Below are 22,066 nucleotides of genomic sequence, written 5' to 3' on the forward strand. Positions count from 1 at the left end.
ACACCAATATTTCCAAACCAACAGATTTTAATAAGCTAAAACCTTTGAATTTTCATTTCCTATCTCCATTTTGGGAAAGATACTGGCCAAAGCAATTAACACCCTACTGCAGTGTGTTTAGGTTTGGGTACACCCAGCACCCTCCCCCTGCTCCCACTTACCCTCGCACGGTGCCTGTCTCCTGGTAATTCACTTGGATGAACTTGCCAAAGCGACTGGAGTTGTTGTTATGGGCTGTTTTAGCATTTCCAAATGCCTGTGAAAAGAGGGAGGGAGATGCCATCGTTATGCTGGAAAAGCCACCGCCTTCCCTGATTTCCATGAATCACAACTGAACTTGGGGGATTTTCCTATCATTTCACATCAAAAAAAAGGGGATGGGGAAAACTTGTCGAGTGGTTCACAAAATAATCCAACAAGGGGACCACGGTCCTTTGCAAGCTAGTGCTCATGAAGAAAAGCTAAACACTGTTTAAAAATAAAGTGTGAGTTGCACAGAAGAGATTTAATGTTTGAAGTTATTACGGTCTGCATTAAAGCTGTGCTTTATTCATTTAAGTAAATATACAAGTACACTGCTCCAACAGGACTCTACATTTTAATGAGCTAGAGGAAGCTGCTTTTTAATTATATGAGGAATTAGGGGGGAAAATGCTTTGAAGGCTACTAAGACGTTAGACAATGTCATACATGGCACTGGCACAACCCAGAGTATTTCAGACACCCTTGTTTCCATTTGTGGCTGTTGCTTTTCCAAAATCAAAATGCTTTAAAGCCTTTATTAAGCTAAGCCCTGCCTTACCAAAGCACTGACTGGAGAGAGTAATTTTTGCCATTTAAAAGAAATCTATGAACTGAAAGTGCTGTTTTCAGTTGTGCCTAAATCACATTCATAATCATCTGGACCACAGTGACAGAATCTGCCAAGCCACCAGGTCCAATTAATGCTTCATTTATTAAACCAGTTTTCATAATCACACGTAATCACACACATAATAATTTATTCTAAGTCAAATTTATTTAAAGTAATTATAATTTCAGGGATAATTTCCAAGTATTGTTCATGTATGGGCATTTTGTGCTGAGGCTTAACATCAGAGTTCAGCTCCCAGTAGATTTATTCCCTGCTCAGCTATTTATTAGAAAAGATTAAAAGGGCTTTCCATCTATAATCTGAAGCTTTTCAAATGACCTTTGTGGATTTAACATCCCAACTAAAAGCAGAATATAAAGGTCAAACGAAATGAGACCTTGGAGAAAGGGTATTGGACACGTCCTATCTGTGCATGATCCAGTTCCCTTCCCAGGCTGATTTATTTCCCAAATTGCTCAGATTTAATGATCTAAGAATGCACAGAGGTTTGCTATGGAATAACAACATGATTTCCCCCCCATCTGAATACAGGCATTTGTTTAAACTCCAACTATTGCATATGAACCCGCTTTAGTCAACTAAGCAGGTTCTGGGAGGGCCAAAACCTGCCGAGCAAACAGGTTTATTCTGGAGGGATGATTCCAGAGCTGCAGTTCAGGAACCCTGCAGAGGATTCACATATTTTCAGGCTGTTTTCAGGCTTTTTTCCTGCTTATTTGCCCCAAAAATCCTCCCTGCACCCAGCATTCCCTTTCAACCCACCCTCCAGAGGAGCTTGAAGACACCAACACCTCTCCTGAAGCCCCAAATCTCTCCTGGAGATGAAAATCCAGTCATCCTCCCCCCAAAGCAGGAATTTTGATATTAAAAGACGGTGTTTAAGGTTTCCAAAGGAATTACTTCCAGGTATTTCAGCAAGCAGAGACACAGCAAGAAGCTTTTAAGCAGAATATTCAAGAAATGCAAGTGTATCACCTTATATTTAGGCACTAGTTTTAAATTGCATTAATTAGGTTATGAGCATTTCTCTGCTATGGGATCACTCATGTTCTAAGAAAGCATCTTAAGGCAATGAGATGAAATTTCTATACACCTAATTAACACTGCTTGTTAGAGAAGCAGCAAGATGAACCTGAACAGACCAAAGAGGAGGCAGCACAGTTTTATATTATCTCATATAATAAATTTTCATAAAATTTAATAAAGAATTTAAGCAAAGAACAATATTAAGAAGATTTTCTAGTTCAATTTCCTGTATTTCTACCCTAAGAAATTGCTCACAGGGACAAAGAAGGTCTCTTCATCAGGATTTCTTTGGGAAGAGCCTTGCTCAGGAGTCAATTTTCCTTATTCTGTAGCAAGGAAATTTAGGAGAAAATATTTCAAATATAGAAGTGGGGAACAGTGAGATTCCTCTTTTTTTATGAGCTTTTTGGGGATGAATGTGCCAGACCACATGATATGTTATAACCCAAATGCCTCCAGAAATCACAGCCCATAATGTCCCTCTTTCATGCATTTTTCTTTCGTGCTGATATAAATGAGAAGGGTCTTTGGATCCCTCCTTGTGCAAACTTCGGGCGACTCTGGGCCCAGCACGCTGGGAATGGGCCAACAAGTAGCTGGAGAAACGTCTGGTGTTTGATTTGAGACAACTTAATACATTTTTGTTTGCTTTACTCACAGGGTTTCTTTAGCAGGACTGTTGGGCCATAAAATGTGCTATTAATTCAATTTACACGTGTCTAATCCATACAGACCCGAACAGAACGCACTGTCCCCTGCAAGCGGGGCAAAATATAATAGTTCAACCTCAGAAAACAAGTTATAATTTCTCTAAAACAAATTATCTTCTGTTCATTTGATTGCCCTTTACTGACTCATTGATTCGAGGCTGCTGAGCAGCTCAATGGACAAAACTCCATAACAGCATTCCGAGGATTCTTGGGGAGACCAAAGCTTTTACTGGCCAGGGCTCAACATTTGGAAGGAAACAAAATTCAATACATTCCTCTGTAGGAGCTCAGAGTCCCTGTGGACCTGGAGGGTGATCCAGCAGTTTGGAGAAGGCCGGAGAGAGCAGCAGCTCCATTCCTCCTCCTCCAGCCCTCCTGCACAAAGAGAAGTCTATTGGGATGAGGGAAAAAAAGAGATTAACAGTTTCCTGGTTAAATGCTCCACGTTCCTCCTGATCCCAGAGGCTTGCAGCCTCCTCCTTCTGGACTGAATGTTGATGCAATCTGGATTAATTCCAGATTACAGTCAGAATAAGGATTATTTTAATGTCTTTCTTGAAAAAATGTTATTTTCCACACCTCAACAACAGGGAAAACACCATGGTGACTTGTTCATATCTGGCAATATAACACTGTTCTATAGATCATCCAAACTGAATGTTATTCCTCCATAAAATAACAGCAATATTCTCCAACAGAATAACAGCTGCATTCCCTTACAGAATAACAGCTTCTGTGGTGAAAGAACAAGTGGAAATACAGGCCTTTTATACAGCATATTTTAGGTCCCGAGCCCTCAGAGGAGCCTTTAGCCCTCATCCTTAGAGGGAAAAATAAAAACATCATCTTCTCTTTGCTGTACAGGATAAGAAATACATTAACACACAAGAGTTTTTAAATGGTTCCCTATTAACCTGAAGTGTAAATCGAATTTTTTAGAAAGCTATACCATGAATATACCAGGAGAAAAGCAAGTCAACTGCTTAAATCTCAACTATGCCATTGTGGAATACTTATATTAATATATATATTAACAGTTATAATATATATATATTAATAGTTATAATATATATATATAAAAAATAGTTCTATTCCATGGAGGAACACAGAAGAGACTGGGAACAAAATTCCATCAAGCTCATTAATGCCAGGGAGAAGAAACAGGCTCATATCAGACAAGACAGTGCTGGAAGATTCATATTTCCTGGTTTACTGTGAAATTTGGAGTTCATTAATCAAATATATTCATAAAGTATGAATCACTTGCAACTGTGTGAACACGTTGGGAACAGCTTTGCTAAAATGTATTTCTCACCAAATTAATAAATACATAACATACAAATATATAAAACCATATATGTTTTGAAATTTAATGTCATTTTTTTGTGTCCAGGGCATTCACAAATTTCCTCCTCCTTCTGAAACATATACAGCAGGATGATAAAGATAATTTTTCCTAGTTTTCATTCCACCTGAAACCAAGCTCCCAGCACTCTTCTTGCCCTGTAATATTGCTTTTAAACAGAAATATATTGAATTATATCCAGAATATACACTGCATGTACTCTACTTAAGTCTGAGCCATGCTAAATCCCTTCCCATTATTGCTCCTGCCCTGGAAAGAGCTTTTAAACCTGCAGCTCCCACCTCCTGATAAAATCTTCCAGCCCAAATTGCTCTGCTAAAACAACCTCACTTTGATGGATCTCTCTGACTTTCAATTCCCATGAGGAGCCAGCTCGAGGCAGAGAGATCATGGCCCCTAAGGAAGCACCAAAGTCAAAAGGTATGAGGCACAGTTTGAATAGCTGCACAGAAACACAGCTGTTATGGGAACCTCTGAAGCTGTGGTTCAACAGTAATACTGAAAACCTAACTTAGAGCAGCTAAACATGACTCAAAGCGCCAACACTTCGGGGTTTTGCTCTCTCGGTTGTGGTTCTGTGTCCCACACTGAGGGATGAACCCAGCGGTGCTTTTGTGGTCAACAGCACAAACCACAGATTATTTATAGTGTTTGTGCTGCAATGCCTGAGCAGAGCCTGAGCCTGCCCTACAGCTCTGAGCTGCCACACACTGACCTTTAAAGACCAGCAAACGTTCCCACCTCGCTGTTCTTTGCTTCAAGGGGCCATTGCAGCACCTTGAAGAGTAAACATGGGTTTTCCATTTCACAGAACACAGAACCACAGAGTGGTTTGGGTTGGAAAGGACCTGGTACTGCATCCAAGAGCCACCCCCTGCAGCAGGGACACTTTCCACTAGACCAGGGTGCTCCAAGCCCCATCCAGCCTGGCCTGGAACACTCCAGGGATGGGATAGCCACAGCTGCCCTGGGCAACCTGTGCCAGGCCTCACCACCCTCAAAACTTCTTTCACAAGTTCTTTCAAACTTCTTCCTAACATCCAATCTAAATCTCTCCTTTTTATTTAAAACTGTTCCCCCATTGTCCTGACACACCAGGCTCTTGTCCCCAGTCCCTCTCCAGGCCCTGGATCCCCTTCAGGCACTGGCAGGGGCTCTGAGCTCTCCCTGGAGCCTTCTCTTCTCCAGGTGAGCACCCCCAGCTCTCCCAGCCTGGCTCCAGAGCAGAGGGGCTCCAGTCCCTGAGCATCTCTGTGGCCTCCTCTGAACCCTCAAACCAAAACGTGTCAAAGCAACTTAAACTCAAGGCATATAATGACAAAATATCTTTTTTTTTTGTTTGTTTAAAATTGGTGACATTTGTTTCCAACATTTTACAGAAAGCATGTCCTGGTTGTGGACATGAACAGAATCTAATCCTACATCAGCCACCACAGCAGAACATCTCCTTGGTGGTGTTTGCTTCCTGTGGTAGCTGGATTTTTTTTGCTTATGAGTTTATCAAACCCACCTAGCTTCCGGTTTCTTCCCATAAAATCAATACTCAATTTTTAAGCAGGTGGAACAACCAGAAGGCGCATGCCTGTCCTGTCCCTGCTCTTTACTATCCACAAAAGAACCTTTTAAACACATGACCTATAGATACTTCAGATGGGGAAAGCCCAGAGGATAAAGACACCTGGAAGGCTGATGAGACCCTTCCTCTCCCTCCTGCTCCTATGGAAGACGTGGAGAACAGGTCCACATGGACTGCAAAGACTGCCCAAAGGGTCAAGACCTTACTTAAGGGTGTCCCCACACCAACCAAATGTACAATTTGTTGTATTTATCAAGTTTAAAATGCTCTTCATCGCTTCACTGAGAGTTCACTGTCAATGACAGCACAGCCACCACTACATGGAATTAAACTCGGCGGGATCCTTCCAACAAAAAGCATACCAAATCCTTCATTCCATAATTACAATTACTGAACAGCAGCCAAGTGAGTTCTACCCATTAACAGATAAACCCTCCTGTAATTGAACTGATGTGTAAAATACAACTCTCACAGCACACACTATAAAACATATTTTAATTTTTTTTTCTCATTATAGACAGTTTAAGCCAAGTAAAAATGTCTTGTCATGGTAAGACACTTGCACTGACCCTACCTGAGGTGAAAACTGAGATTATTCAAGGATAGCACCTTCCCCTCCTCCAGGGAATCATGCCAACATCCTGGAATGGGGAATCATAGAATCGTGGAATATCCTGACTCAGAAGGGACCCACAGAGACCATTGATTCCAGCTCCTGCCCCTGCACAGGACACCACAATAACCCCACATCCCTGAGAGCCCTGTCCAAACTGCTGGGGCTCTGGGAGCCTCAGGGTCATGACTTGGGGAGCCTGTTGAGGGCCTGACTCTGCTCTGGGGGAAGAACTTTCCCTGATATCCAACCTAACTCTTTCTGACACAGCTCCAGCCATTCTCTCAGCTCCTGTCCCTTGTGCACTGCAGAGGAGCTCACCACCTGGAGAAATTAAATGACAAATTTTTGGCAGCAACTTGTCTTAAAATACAGGCTCAGTCTTTGTGCGCACTCCCCAATACAAATATGGAAGAGATAGACTTTTAATGGGAGAGAGACAGACTTTTAACGGGAGAGTAGCGACTTAGAGAAGGTTTAGGAATCAATGTAGCTGATATGCCAATGTAATGGAAATATCCAGAGCACCATTATGGGGTAAAATACCTGAGATAAACCCTATAGGCATCACTACAATACACCCTTGTTTGGGAGATTTGATGCAGAGGCTCTGTCAGCTATGTAAGAAATAGGATTTAGTGTCTGTGTTCACTTCAGTGTTGGCAGAATATTCCTCCTTTTCCCATATTCAAACATAGGATCAGACTACTGCAGTTTCTTCCTTTCAAGTGATGCTCTTGGAAAAAAAGGAATTGTCATAAAACCACAATGCAAGAAAACAAAACCCCAGAACCCAGTCAAAGCCTCCAACCTAAGTCCTCTTCCCGAACAGGGACAGTTTTCCTACGCAAGAGCAATAATGGGAAAAAAAGCCCGGCTGAGCTGGCAGCCACCAGCAAACGCCTGTCCAACGGATCCTGGAGGCAGAGGCTGCCAAATCCCTATGGTCTGACCGACATTCCTGCTCCTCTGCTCAGACATTCATGTTTTTGTGAGCAGGGTGGACAACCCTGGGAAGCCAAAGGCTGATATTTTCCAGCAAACTTGCACACATTGGCCAGCAAATATTTGGGTGGAAAAAATCTTCATCCTAGATTGAGCTTTGGATTTAAAGAAGCATCCCAAAATGAAATTCGGAAACTTGGTGTTACTACAGTGTCTCTCCAACTCCCAACATTCATATTCTGCAGTCAAATAACAAACTTTACTCAGTCAAATGCAGGTAGCAAGTGTCCAACAGGTGCCAGGACTGAGCAAAATCTCCTTATTGGTGCTTCAAATGATTTTTTCATAGGATAAAGACATAAAATAATCACAATAAAACAGCAATAGCAGTAAAGTGACCAGTTGGAAATAAGTCAAAGCTAAAGGAGGAGGTTTTACACTGCCTCAGTCAGCAATACAAGTACTGCAAACAAGCACTGCAGTGGGAACAAAGCAGCACTGATAGGATGACAATAAAAACCCATTAATATATACATTTCAAGGGATGACTGAGGGGAGTATTACCTATATAACAGGTTATATTACGCATTGCAACATCAAGCCATATCACGATTTCCTCCTCACCTTTCATATTCCCCATATGCAGAGCTGGATGAAGTGCAGTGATGCAGCATAAACTGCAGCTGCTGCAAATAAAACCTGTCTGCCATTGCTAGAAACAGCCTCACACATTGTCAGGAGCACTTCTGGCTTCCTTTACTTTAAATAAAGTAATACTGCAAATAACGGAGTGAGAGCAGCCCCAGGGGGAACGTCAGGATGTTGGCGGAGGAGAAGATAGACCTGCTCCAGCAGCCCCAAACCCACTATGGCCTGGGCTGAACTCACAGTGTGGGCAGCAAGGTAGGGGAGGATTCTGTCCCTCTGCCTCACTCAGGTGAAACCACACCTGCAGCACTGCCTCAGCCCTGGATACCCAGCACAGGAACGGTGTAGAGCTGCTGGAGAGAGCCCAGAGGAAGCCATGGAGATGCTCCAAGGGCTGGGGACCCTCTGCTCTGGAGTCAGGCTGGGAGTGCTGGAGGCGTTCACCTGGAGATGAGAAGGCTCTGGGGAAACCTCAGAGACACTGTCAGTGCCTAAAGGGGCTCCAGGAGAGCTGAAAAAGGTCTTGGAACAAGGGCCTGGAGGAAGAGGAACAAGTGGGAATGGCTTCCCACTGCCAGAGGACATGGTTAGATGGGACATTGGGAAGGAATTTCTGGCTGGGATGGTGGTGAGGCCCTGGTACAGGTTGGAAGTGTTCCAGGCCAGGTTGTATGGGGCTTGGAGCAGCCTGGTCTAGTGGAAGATGTCCCTGTCCATGGCAGGGATTGGAACAAGATGGGCTTTAAGGACCTTGCAACCCAAACCATGCCATAATTCCATTATGATAAACAGGTAACAACATTCTCAGCACCATGTTTGGATTTTTCTTTTCAAGGTTGAGGCTTTTGAGTCTCCAGAGCTCTTGATCACTCATGTCTCATTTGCTCTATAGCCCCTGATAAAGAAAATATGACTTTTCTATTTTCAAACAGTCAACCATCCACATATTTCAGTGCTCTGCAGAAGACAGGGGTAAATTCCTGTCTCCAAAGCATCTCTTGGCTTTTAGAGCATGGAGCACTACATGCAGCTATAGGAAGCCACTCCTCACCCATGGCTTTAAATCCTTCCAAAAGTAACATGGTTTGGGTCTTTTTGGCCTGTTTTCTAGCAAACACTGATGTTTCAAATGACACAACACACAAACCAAGCGCTACTTGTTAAAACACAATTTCATTATGCAAAAACATGCAGGCAGAAACTGCATCCTAAGGACACTGTAGGACAAGGTTTTGCCGAGTTCTTGTCGCTGTTGTCCCCTGCTGACAGCTCTCATAGCACTCACAGACTTGCTGAAGCTGGGACTCACTAATCTTAGGAACTGGGGATGACAAGTTGTCATCGCCCGAGCCTGACTGTGACTCCCACTACCACAGCACTCACTTCAGGTGGAGTAGCTGTGGACCCTCAGCCTGAGGACAGGTCTGGAAACAATCAGTCAGAGTCCTGGGAGGTCGTCTTGGAGAAGACACAATGCCAACCCCAGATGGAGTCACAGACCCTGTCCGGCACAGAAATGAAACGTTGCCCATCGGCAAGAGACTCATCCCTTGCAGAGGCATCTCCACCAGCTTCCATCCCCTCCTTCCCAGACATCAGTCTCAAATTTAGGGAGAGGCATGTGGTCTGGTGGACAAGCCTTGGACACTCTCCAGCCCTGGAAGGCTCCAAGTCCCTTCAAAACTCTAGTTTTTACTCCTTTTTTGAATATGATTTGACATGGGGCCACAAATGTTTGGAAATGAAGTTTCAACTTCCTATTGCATACTTGGGTAGCCCAAAAGATGCTCAAAAGAAAAAAAAAAAAAAAAAGCAGCATTCACTGCACACTCTGGGCTTGATATAAGTTTTCCTGCAGTTTGTCACCAAAATTAATACCACAAAGTAAAAGGCAGGAGAAAGTGTCCCTATCATAATGCTTCCCATCTGGAACCTCTTAGCAGAGGCAGAGAGCCCTGATGTATATTTGACACACAGTTTTTCCTGCTTTTCCCAGGAGAAATATGTGTAATGAAGAAAAACAAAAACACGTTAGGCAGCAACCAAAACATACCAGTGTAACCCGAGCCTCAGCTTGGCTCCCGTTCCTGCTGTCCTTCCTCTCAGACCTCAGCCACTTTCTGCTGCTTACAGACAAAAAATCATCCACACCCTCCCCTCCAACAAACAAAAACCAACCAAATCAGAGCTTTGCCATTAAATCAACACAATAAAAAACACATTTGTTTTCTGCCATGTAAAAATTCTCTCGAGTAAGGAGAAGGTTAAATGTGAATCCACACATCTCCAGCCCTTCCTTGCTTTTCTGTGGGATTGTATAAATAATCTACAACTCTTCTTGATGCAATTCCAAAATTTCAAGTGCCACTGAGCAGCAGCATAAAATCTCTGTGCCTCGTATGCAGCTTAGATGAGTCACTTCCATCATGGCAGGGCTGCTGGGCTCATGTTTTCCAGCTTTTGTAATGTTTCAGTAACCATAGGCAGCTTCGAATGTCTGACTGATCCATAAGAACACCTTCTCCCTTATTTCCACAGTTCAAAGGGTGAAGTAAGAGCTTAAAAATACTTATTAGTAAGTGTTGGGATGGACCACAACACCTGCAGGAGTCAGACTGAGGCACAGCACTGAAAAAAATTTATCTCAATGGAAAGCATTGAAAAACAATTGTCTTATCAGGGACCAGAATATTCAATAAATATCGTGAAAAATAATAACTGGCATTGGGTTTTTTTAGTGAGCAGTCTCAAAAATCAACGTGCTCCTATCAGATATTTGTGTTAGGAGAGGGTGTTTGTTTTCAGCTGTTAGGTAAAGCAGAACAGGACAATTCAACAGGTACCGCCTGTCACCTTCCCAGAGGAATTAATCGCAGGTTTCCTCGAGGCCACCATGGAGAGGTTTCCTATGAACTGACCCAGATTCCCGGGCTGGGGTAAATCTGACACCACTCCATGTGCTCCCTGCAGAGGAAGAACAGCTGGGAGGTGAGCACAGAGCAGCCGATGTCCCATGGCACAAGATGGACACGGTGCTGCAATTTGTCATGGGAGAGGTATCCAGGCAGGGAAGGAGCTTCCACGGCCAAGGTTATCCTGCCAAAACCACCTGTTTAGCTTTGTGCAATGTTCCTCAGTGCTGCCAAGGCCAGTGTTTCTGAGAACAGTGTTTTGAGCTTCAAAGGACAAGAAAATCCAACCAGAAAAGGAAAGCACTGGATTAATGAAATTAAGGGAAACATGGTGTGATTTTATATTCCAAGTTTCCACATCGCAGAAAACGTTTCAAAACCAACATGTATATTTTTCTGTTGTCCACCTCTTCCTAGCCCGGCTCTGCAAAATGACAAGTGGGATGGATGGATGGTGGGAGTGTGTTTTCCTTTTCCTTTTTGAAAAGGTAGGAGTCAAAATGAGCCCAGGTCTGGTGTGCCAGGGCAGATGTGCTGCCACCATGCCAAGGATGCAGAGGCCTCGCTGCTCCTTCTCTCTGCATCAAGATAAGGAGCAGCTCTTCATCATCTACCTCAGCCAAGCAGGAGAGATCATGAAGTGGGGACTCAAAGCACCTTCCTTCAATTCCATGTTTTCATATATGCATTAAGAAATGTAGTTTGAAGTTGTATATTCCATGAAGGGCCAGGATTTTTAACAACACTTCAAGTATAAATTTTTACAGCGGTCACACATATCCAATCTCACTGCAAGACTTCCAGGAGCAAAGACCTGGCCCAAACCACCCACTCTGCATTGATTTCACCCAAAATGGAGCAAATCAGAGGAAGGAATGCTGTCTAAATTTTTACAGTAGCATCCAAGAGCCACAGAAGCTCCATCTGGGATCTCCCCCCACCAGCTGCTGAGATCTTTCCATCTGTGAGGAGGACAAGGAAGGGAAGTGGTAGAAGGGTGCTGTGTCACTGAGAACGTCTTAGCACAAATTAAGTCTCCAAAGGCATTTAATAGCATTTAATTTTGCCAACTCCTTAGTCTTTGGGCATAATATTTTGGGGAACACCAGCTTTTCAAACCTTCCTGCCCTCCAGAAGAACATGGGATAACATGTATGTGCAATAACGCATCAAAAGTACAAATATTTCAAAGAAAGGTGTATTGGATGAAGTGCCGGTGACCTGCTGTGTTGGGAGCTGTGCACCAGTGTTTCCCACTACAGCTGCCAGCAGGAGAAACACAGCAGATACACTTGGAAAATCCACAGGGGCATTGTTTGCCAGAGTAAATGGCAAACCAGACTTCGTTATCCAATTAATTTAATGTGAATATGCAAGGTTTCGTTAGAGCACACCCTCATTAACTTCTCTCTCCTCTGATTTCCTGAAGTGCTGGTTTCATACACAGGTATTGTACATCTCATTTCTTTTCTTTTCTGTTTCCTTGCCACCACACAGTCTGACAAATCCTCCCTGATTGCTCCCTACTCTGATGATACTCTGGCCCTCTCCATCATGGTGTAACTAAACAAAATATTTACAACTCCCCTTGTAGAAATTTGCAGCTTCTACAACAGTAAAATTCAGAACAGCATTTCTTCGTTCAGTCATTGAAGAATCACTACAGTGTGTTTAAGCCCTGTAGTAAATCTTCTGTAATTAAATATATAGCGAATAAACTAAAATCACAACCTGATGTCGATATCAAAGTAGCTGTGATAGGATACAGAAAGAGAAATTTTGCAGACAGATATAAGAGTATGTTCCAGTCTGACTGGAATAGCTGGAACACCCAACCAGGATTTGAGTACATGTCTTCTGCCAGGATGAGACAAACCGCAAAGCTCAAGTACAAATTCAGTATTTTTTCTCAATTTATCAAGAGATTCAAAGGTTGAACTTAAAGGGAGAAAAGAATCCTTAACCAGAAGAGCTCAGGGATGTGAAAAGGCAGAGGAAAAACAAGCACTCCCTGTACAAAGTGGCAATACATAATTTATAACCCAAATAAAACCACATTTCCATCTATTATTTGGAAGTGAGTGGTGACCTAACACGCAGCAGCTCAGCACAATGAAGAGTGGGCCGTTACTAATCACACTTGGTTCGTAAAAATGAACAGAGAACCAGCGTTTATCTGCAAGCAAAGGAGCTGTTGGCACTCTGGCATTTGCTCCAGGAGCAAGGTCAGAATGCTGGAACATCCCTCCCTGCTAAGGGCAGAACAGTGCCCAGAGGCACAACCCCAGCTCCCACCCAGGGCAAATATCACCCTGCATGATAGAGCATCTCCAGAGGGTGAATGCCTTGGATCACGATGACTGATCCAAGACTAACTTTGTGTTCTCAGTAAAAAACATAAAACACATCCAAGCCCCTTGGTTTGATGTCCAAATGTCCCTTCACATGGCAGAACAATAGAGATGATGGTTTACAGGATTTTAGTCAAGCTCAGATGAGTGTATGTGGAGGAACCAGACATGCCAACAAAAAACAGGCTGGAGGGAGACTTCGATCTAGATCTCACATTTTCCAGCACCTATTATCCACTTCCAAAACCTTTATTCCATATATATAAAGTCACTGTTGAGAGGTGACAACCTCATCATACACCACCCAATTCTAAAGATGATGAAGACAACAAGGACATGATCACTCGAGTGGTCAAAATATCTCCACAAATATCTCCCAGAGGGATAAAATCTAGGAAAGATTTTATGAGTGTAGAGCTAAAAGATCCCTCCCTTAAGTAACAGTGCACACATCATTCACATCATTATCCTGAATAAAGCAAGAGGCTCAACCACTCTTGTTGAATTTGGGATGTGAATTTATTATTATTATTTCAACCTTCTTTATTATTACTTCTTCTCTTTTTGCATTTAAAAAATGCATGTGGGATGTAGCAGGAATCACTGGATTGCATTTGTTTATCCCGGCTGGGGAAGATGAGGATGCTGCTCCTGCTGGTTTCCTGAAAGCAGCTTTATAAACACCAACAAAAACACCATCAGTGCTATCTAAGGAGGAATTTGTTTGCATCTTTCAAGACAATATTAAATGTATTTCTTTATTGACCTTAATCAGTAAGTAAAATACTACATTAAAAAATTAAACTCATGTGAAAACAGCGCTTCTTCTCTAAACAGATCTGCCTGCAGTTCAGGAGGAGGGTGGAAAAGGAAACTAAAACACTGACAGAAAGGAAAACCACAGAAATAAACCTTTCTTTCTCTTGGTGAGCCTCATCCTCTTGTTTATAACTCCCAAGGAGAACAGCAGCACGATTGTCCTACCTCATGCTGGCCGGATTTCAGCAGGAAGGATTCGCTCACCCAGCCTCCGGCATCCGACAGTGAGGCCTTTCCCTGGCCATCTCTCTTCTTTGCTGCTCCTTCTTCCTCATCTCCCCCCCTGGATGGCATCCAGGATAGGGGAGCTACTGATAATTCAACAGTTGCCCATGTTAAAATCACTATAATAATTAAAACCCAGGTGGGGGTTGAAACAAGGCGTGGAAAAATAAGCCCACAGAATCAGGGGCTGGGCAAAAAAGAAAGGGGGGAAAAAGAGGAGAACTGGTGCTAAAGAGCTCTAAAATCTAAGTTTGATGATAAGTGATGCTGAGAATGAACATCACTTTCAGAGATTCCCACCTGTACTCTTCTGTTCCTGGGGACATTTGGCACAAATACATGGGGGACACTATTCCAAGCTGTATCAAGATCCTGATCCAGCCTACAAACATATGGTTTGGGGATTGCTACTGCATTTGCAATCCTTACACTGCCACTTCAGAAAACAAATGCATCAAAGATAACTCATGTGAGAGGTAGAAAGAAGGAGGGAAATATCCACAATGAATTACCCACACATTTAAGTCCTGACTTACTGAACTGTTCACCTTCTGCATCCTCTTAACCCTGTCTCTGGCACCAGCCCCCAGTAAGATACACAAAATTAAACTGAATTGATTCCATGGCAAGGAATGGGATGTGAGAAAAAAAATAAAAGACCATGATTTTTCCTGAAAACATTCCTTAGCAATTGCAGGTACCCTGCTCCAACTGCATCCTTGTCCAAAGAAATTTGGCTCATAAGAAACTGAAGTGTGGATCTGGCAATCTGGGGTGAAGATGAATGAACCATGGTTTGAATCCAGTCAAATAAATAAAAGCCCTTCCAACCCTGCCCATTCCATGGTTCTATTAAACGCAGCGACTTTTCTCAAAGCAAGAAACTTAATAGTAAGCTCAAACCTATTTTCTATTTTGAATTTCCAGTTGAAAGCTTGAAATTTAATTAAACTCTTTGGAAAAATTAGTGGTTAAGATCTTATGACATGATAACCATAAAGCAATTTTAAAATTACAACCATTAAATCAAAATACAGACTTATGGCTCCTTCAGTATTTGCTCTCACAGATCCTCATGCCTTAAGCCAGGAGGTGAGACGTCCTACTTACTTGAAAAGCTTCTCCCAGCTCCATTTCTCTTGCTAAACAGACACGATTAATATGGAAAACCAGAAATATTTAGCTTACTCATAATTCTATCTTAATAAAGCTTTCCCAACACCAAAAACCCACTGAGGGGAGACAATCTAACAACCCACGAGAGTTTTGCAGCCTAGATGGAACAAAAAGCCTGCTTACTCCTCAAGTACAACAGTATCAATCTGTGCAGAGCAGGACAAATGCTCCATTTGCTGAGAACTCACACACGTCTTTAAAAGCTCAGTGATCAACAAAGTGCAGTTAAAAAACTTAGTCCAGGGGCGCTCTAATGTGATGGGGATTAAGTAGATGTTGACCTTCACTGGTCTAAAATTGAAAATGGACCTCAATGACCACCTTATTCTGATTTAGAGGGACAGACAGAAAGAAAATAATGCATTTTTATTTCATAGTTCTATATCTCATGTATATATCACACCTATTTTATATTTTTATATCTCATATGCTATTTTTATTCATATATCATGTACACCTATTATATATTTGTTTTCTTTCAATACATCTAGTATTTGACAGTTTAGAGAATGCATTTTTGTTGTAGGCTAACCTGATGCAGGTATTGCCATATCCTTATTCCCACAGCATCCACGGCCAGTCCCACGGAACCAAGACTGTTCCCATCAGTAAAATCCCCAGTGTGCCCCAGTGCCTTGCTGATTCATCACCTGGGGGATGCACCAAAAATCAGAGTAATCTCAACTCACATTATTTATCATTTCAAGCTCTTCCAAGGAAAAACGTGGCGCTTGGTCCTCGTTAATCACATTGGTCATTGGATGATGCATTAACTCAAGCATCCAAGTGAGTGTCCACTCTGTCGATAAACCCTGCTGATAAATCTAATTAACGCCAGCTGAAAACCAGGCTAACATCAATAGTTGTCTCTTTTTTTAAAGCTTTATGTTTTCTCCCAGTTTCATTGAAATTATTTGGCTTTCCTGCAGCAGATGAAAACCAGATGTTGCAGAGCGGGAAGGGCTGTGCGAGCCAGCATGAAAACCCAGGACGGCAACAGGCAGGTCGCACCCATTCATTACCCACATACTTCCCTTCAGCCAGGAGGTTATTTCTATTGCATCTCTGTGATTACAAATATCATAATTGTGATGTAACTCTAGAAAGGCCTGAGTCGTCCCTTGCAGCCCAGGGACGCATGCGAGCCAAAAGGCGCCGGCAGTTTCTTTGTGCTGCGTAAGCACTTTGGAAAGCCTCGCTCCCATCTCCCAGCCTTAATGCCAATATTATACTTTGTAATCCCTCCTGGAGCAGCCCAAGACCAGGATTAATCCAGGTTTAACAGTTCTTGGATGCCCACTTATTACACCGAGAATATTCAAGAAGGCAAAGAGTTTGTGTGCATGGACACAAAGCAATTTAGGACATTTCACTGCACAAAAGTGAAGATGCATCCCCATTCCCCTGATTTGCAGCACAAGTGGAGGAGCAGGAACAGGGTTATTTATAATTTTCAGCAAAATGGAGAGCACTGGTGGATTATGGGTGAATTTAGACTGATTGGCTATATGCACCAGCAATGGAAAAGGCAGGTGACCCTGTGCTGAATTTTTAGACATATTTCCTAAGCCAGAAAGGACTTTGAAGTTCTTTCTCTTTCCACGATATTATTTTTAACTATTTAATTTTAATCTAACGTGTCCAGCAATAGAACATTTTGATTTAAAGCAAACATCCGGTGGCAATCTGGACAGGACATGGGAGCAGGTCTTTCCAAACCTCAATTTGCATGAAAGAAAAGAGAAGGAATTGGATTTGCTACACAAAAATCACCGCCCAGCAACACTGACAGCACTGCTGGGAATTACACATCATCAGCATCCCAGTGTTGTGTAGTTGCTATTCCAAGGAATCCACTGAAATTCCTTTAAAACTGGCATAATTCATATGAATTTCACATCACAGATATGTAGCCATGTACTGGAGCAGTATCTCCACTCATACTAAATGTGCAACAAACATAGCTCACCTTTCATTAACAGATGCAATAATTAACACATTGGGCAAATTCCCATTGCTGAATACTTTCAAAAATATTTTAACTGTCCATCACAGCTGTGCTTTTTCATAGCTTAAACGGTTTACTTGTGTTATAGTTTGCAAATTCAGTTAAAAATAAAGCTTTTTACATTCCCATCAAGCCACAACTGCAGTGAGGTTTTACCTGAGTAATTGTTTGGGGACTCTATATGACACCTGATACGCTTCATTATTATTATTGTTGTTGTTGTTATTATATGTGATTATGAAAACCTATGACACCAGCAATGCAGCTCTGTTTTTGTGTATATGTATATAGATATATTGATATTACATAGCAGTATTATTGCAGGACATATTATATAAATTTGGACTGCTTTGAGTCACCTGCAATGCAGATTGGTGTGTGTGTGTGTATATATGTAATTACATTCTTATTACATATATTATGGCAGATATTATAATATATATATATTATTTTGTATGTGACACCTGCAATGCAGATTGGTGTGTGTATTTATATAATTAATTCATATATCAGTATTATAGGAGACACTAACTTTTTTTATTAATACTATAGGAGATATTAACATATATTATTATATGAGTTGTTCTTATTGTTGATTTGATTTTGATATGACACCTGCAATGCAAATTTCTAGTTGCTTGTGTATGAAATGTCCCAAAACTTCCAAAATCCCATCACAGGTTTTCCTCCAGCACTTATTTGGAGAAACTAAAATGAACTGCTCATTATAATTTTCCCTGGATAGCACATCCTGGTGCTGGCCATCACCCACAGTGAGCAGCGAGGCTTTTGCAGGCTGATTGTGTGCATTCATCCCCTCCCAGTTAACAGCTCCAGTGAAAAGCGCGGAGCAGGGGAAATCGAGCGATCTGGAACACGACGGACAAAACAAAGAGACAGCAATGAAACGCCAGAAAACAACTCCCAGGTCAGGTTTGGCAGCGGGCTGGGATTAGATCACTGCGAATCCTGGCTTAAGGAAAGCTCCAGCATGAATTTCCTGACTAAGGTAAAAAAGCCTGGCTCAAATTTATGACCTGCTGGCAAGGTTACCTCTATCCCAGAGGCCTCCAAATAGCAGGAACACTCTGGCCCAGAACTGCAGAGTTCAGCCTAATAATTCAAACACATTCCTCTGAGCATCGCCAGCTCCTCGGCAGTAGCCTTGGAGATAAAGACAAACTCCGATGTTTCCAACTTTTAAGAGCCTTAAACTAAACCAGAAAAGTGTATTTCCAGAGTTTGTAAAGTCCCCTTTCAATGAAGAAGTGGATATGAGCCTTGTAGAGAAGGTTGTTTTAAGGAGACAACACCAAATCTTCCCCATCTCCATCAGATAGAAACCACTCTACCTGTATTTGCTGAACAACAAAAAAATACTGCATCTTCTGCTCTCCAGGACTATTTTCCAAATCTCCTTAATTAAAGGATAATTCATTTTGTAGATATAGGAAGAAAACCCTCAACTGAACCCCACAATTTCCCACAGGAGAGACTCAGGAGTACTCCTTACACCTACTAGAATGTATGTAGAATATTTGGAATCCTCAGAGAGCACTAGTTCTTCAAAAAAGGATTTTGTGTCATGAAATCTGCTTTGTCTCTTTTTCTTTTGTTTCTTCATTTATTTATTTTCTATTTCTTCTCCAAGCACGTCAGATGCTTTGTGAAGTCTGGATCTGCTCTGCTTTGGAAAGCACTCAAGCAATAAGTATTTGGGGGACAGCTCCCAACCAACCCACCAAATCAGAACTTTGCTCCCCAAACCTGTTATTTCTTAAAAAAAAAAAAGTTATTTCCTCAGTGATAAAGCAAATTAAGTTTATTTTATCCTTATGTTGGACTTGAGCATTTTTACCCAGCTGCTTTCCTTCTCCTTTGTTATTCTTCACAGAGATCCTTGGCCAAGATTTTTCTCTCAGTTAAAAACCTTAAGTAAATCTGCCCATTTTGGGACAATCAGTAAATCTTTGCTCTCTACCACAAAGTCAGTGTACAGGAACCACATTCTTTTGTTCTTATTTCCCCCTTTCAAATAAGAATGGTGTGGATCTGGAGAACACTGACCAAAAAAAATTAGATTTTTAAAAAAATTACGTTATGGGTAAAAATTGCTCAACTTATCATTTTTTCCTTTTTAAAAATATATATACATACATATGTTCTATAACTATAAATAATGTCTTTCATAACTGCCAACAAACCTGATTTGCCTTGTGCTATGCTAAATTTTTAATTATTTTGACTCTTAAACAATACTGTAACATCTTTTCCTCTATTCAGGTTTTCCTTATGGTCATTGATAGTGAAGCTGACCTCAAAAACACCCATTCAGACTTATTAGATGAAGATTTAGGAGATCCCTGAACTACAGCTGCCTGCAAGTGGTGGGTCTAGCAGGCAAGTCTCATCCTGCCCTGCCTCATGTCCCCCCAGGACTGGGATGAGGATGAGGTGAAGCCTTCAATCCTTGTTGGACAGGAGGAAGACCTCGCTCTCCATGGCTCTTCATTCCAAAACAGGAGGTGCTTGTCTTCAGTTCAAGGTTTCACAGGACCAGGGAGTGATGGTGGGACACCAACCACCCAAGGAGACAGAGCTTTGTTAACTTGCTGACGCAAAATGGACATAATTTGGGGTTTGTATTTTATATGTTAAAAATAAATGATCTACAAAAGGTTTCCACTGTTATAAACTCTTCAGATTCTGCTTGTCCTTTCATCTTCCCTATCACAGCCTCTGCCCAGAGAAGCCCAAATCCTCAATCACAGTGACAAAGCCAAAGGCTCAACCGTCTGGCACAACGTTTATCCCTCATCCATCTTAATTAAGGGAATAGAAGAGAGCTGCAATCTGCTGCCGCCGTTAAGGCAGATCCCTTCCGCAAACATGGCAAACAATGATTTTATTTGCCTACCCTGAATTGCTGCCATGAGCTCCTGCGAGACTTGTGCAACGTGGGACTGGGAGAGGATTGTTCCACCGTCCTCCGCCGAGCTTAAACTTAACCTCCACGTAATATTTAACCTTAAACAGCAAACAGATTGGAGCAGCTCCCTGCCTCTGCCTTCCTGAAGTGCCTTGCTTCTTTTAGCTGATTCCTCTTGGATTTGGCAAAGTCATTGGGGCACTGGAACAGATTGTCCAGAGAAGCTGTGGAGTATCTCTCACTGGAGATATTACACAGCTGTCTGGACGCAATCCTGTGCTCTGGAATGGCACTGCCTGAGCAGGGAGGTGGGACCAGGAGAGCACTGTGGTGCCTTCTATAACTAACCACACTGAGTCCCCACCCTAAAAGTGACAATGTCATGTTACCAATAGCAATTCCTGCCCTATAAATAAGAAGGGGAACCTCTCTCCCTTGTAGACATGCAGGACTGAGTCAGAAAATTGTATCTGCTCCCCTGGGATACAATTTTCTGAGCTCAGGAGGACACTGTCATTGACCAGTCAGGAGAAGGATTTGCTCCTGAGGCAGCAAACCCAAATGCTCTCCCAGAGGTGTTTAGGGGACAGCACTCACATTCCGGACCCAGAAAAGCCACAGGAATGATAGAAACCGTTAAAAAGCCCAAATTTGCGAACTGATACCACCAGAGCTAGGTGTAGTCTCTGTCCTACAAAGGCTCCTTGTTTGCAGGCTCTTCTGTTCCCCACCAAGGACTGCAGCACAGCACCCACCTGGCACCCACCCAGCACCTAGTCCAGCGTGTCTGCTCTGATACAGGCTACTCGGACACAAAAATGTCAAAAGGGTCTCAGTAAATGCTCCTGAAAACAAAAAACCCTGTATTTGGACAGGGAGAAGGGGAGGGGGAGAACAAAATCCCTACTAAGGCATTAACTTCTCACTCCATGACTAGAAAAACATGGTGCTGTATTACCTATGTACATTAGGGATTAAAAGTTCTTGTCTTGGTTATTAAGTCTTCATGGAAGCCTTATTGAACTGTAGCAACATGATCTTTGAATGAAAACATATTTTTCAAAATGCTACATTATAATTACAGTATCTGATAAATAGAGAGAAAAAGTTAAAAATAAAGTGTCAGAAAATGGGCACTTCCCTCATGTTTTGTTAAATGTGTATCTTGATACTCAAGTTTTACCAAAAAAGCTGAATACAAACTCAAGTAACAGACACACTAGTGGAGTAAGACAGAGAAAGATATTTCTAAAATGGTGTTAAGAAAGTAAAATGTTCTCTAATACCATATAATGCTGAGCATCATCTGGATCTGCATGAACACATGGTCCCTGCCAGGGTCAGATTCAGAGTGATATTGTATAGATACAGATATATATTTATAGAATCTGGATAGCCAGAGATCCTGATACTTAGGGGTCCATAAAGTCTGGCTATCTAGAGGTCTGTAAAGTCAGGATATCTTGCAAGGTGAGCACTCCTACCAACAAGGACAGGGTTTATCTGTCATTTCCCGCCTGGAAACAAAATAGCTCCTAATTCTTAAGGGAGGAGAAAGAGCAGCTTCATATAAACCTGCTTTAATAACAAATCCATCTCCCTACTGTCGTCTCAGGGCAGAAACACCAATTTTTGTCATTCAAGCGCAATAATCTGGACTTTGAAAAAATGAAATATTTGTTGAAGAGAGCACATAATGAAAAATATTAACAATATTAGACTCAGGCACTGATACAGCCCATCTGGATATGGCAGAAAGACTCTACAGTGAAAATATTGAATAATTCAGTGCCAGAAATAGGGATGAAAAAGATGCTATTTGATACAGAGCCTGAAACTGTAAAACCCCCCCAGCTGAAGAATCCCAACATTTTGCAAGTGTTGGTGA

General features: G+C 42.1%; 1 protein-coding gene across 8 annotated transcripts in view; it reads right to left on the bottom strand.

The window, feature by feature from the left end:
* MYO9A (myosin IXA) overlaps positions 1-22,066 on the bottom strand; it is a 174,013-nt gene that overhangs the window by 114,228 nt on the left and 37,719 nt on the right. For all 8 annotated transcript variants that reach the window (XM_033070562.1, XM_033070564.1, XM_033070559.1 and 5 more), the window contains exon 3: positions 162-256. In XM_033070562.1, the coding sequence (XP_032926453.1) occupies positions 162-256 (95 nt within the window). The remainder of the gene's footprint in view (positions 1-161; positions 257-22,066) is intronic.

This window comes from Catharus ustulatus, chromosome 12 (assembly GCF_009819885.2).
Source record: "Catharus ustulatus isolate bCatUst1 chromosome 12, bCatUst1.pri.v2, whole genome shotgun sequence".
In the NCBI taxonomy this organism is placed as follows: Eukaryota; Metazoa; Chordata; class Aves; order Passeriformes; family Turdidae; genus Catharus; species Catharus ustulatus.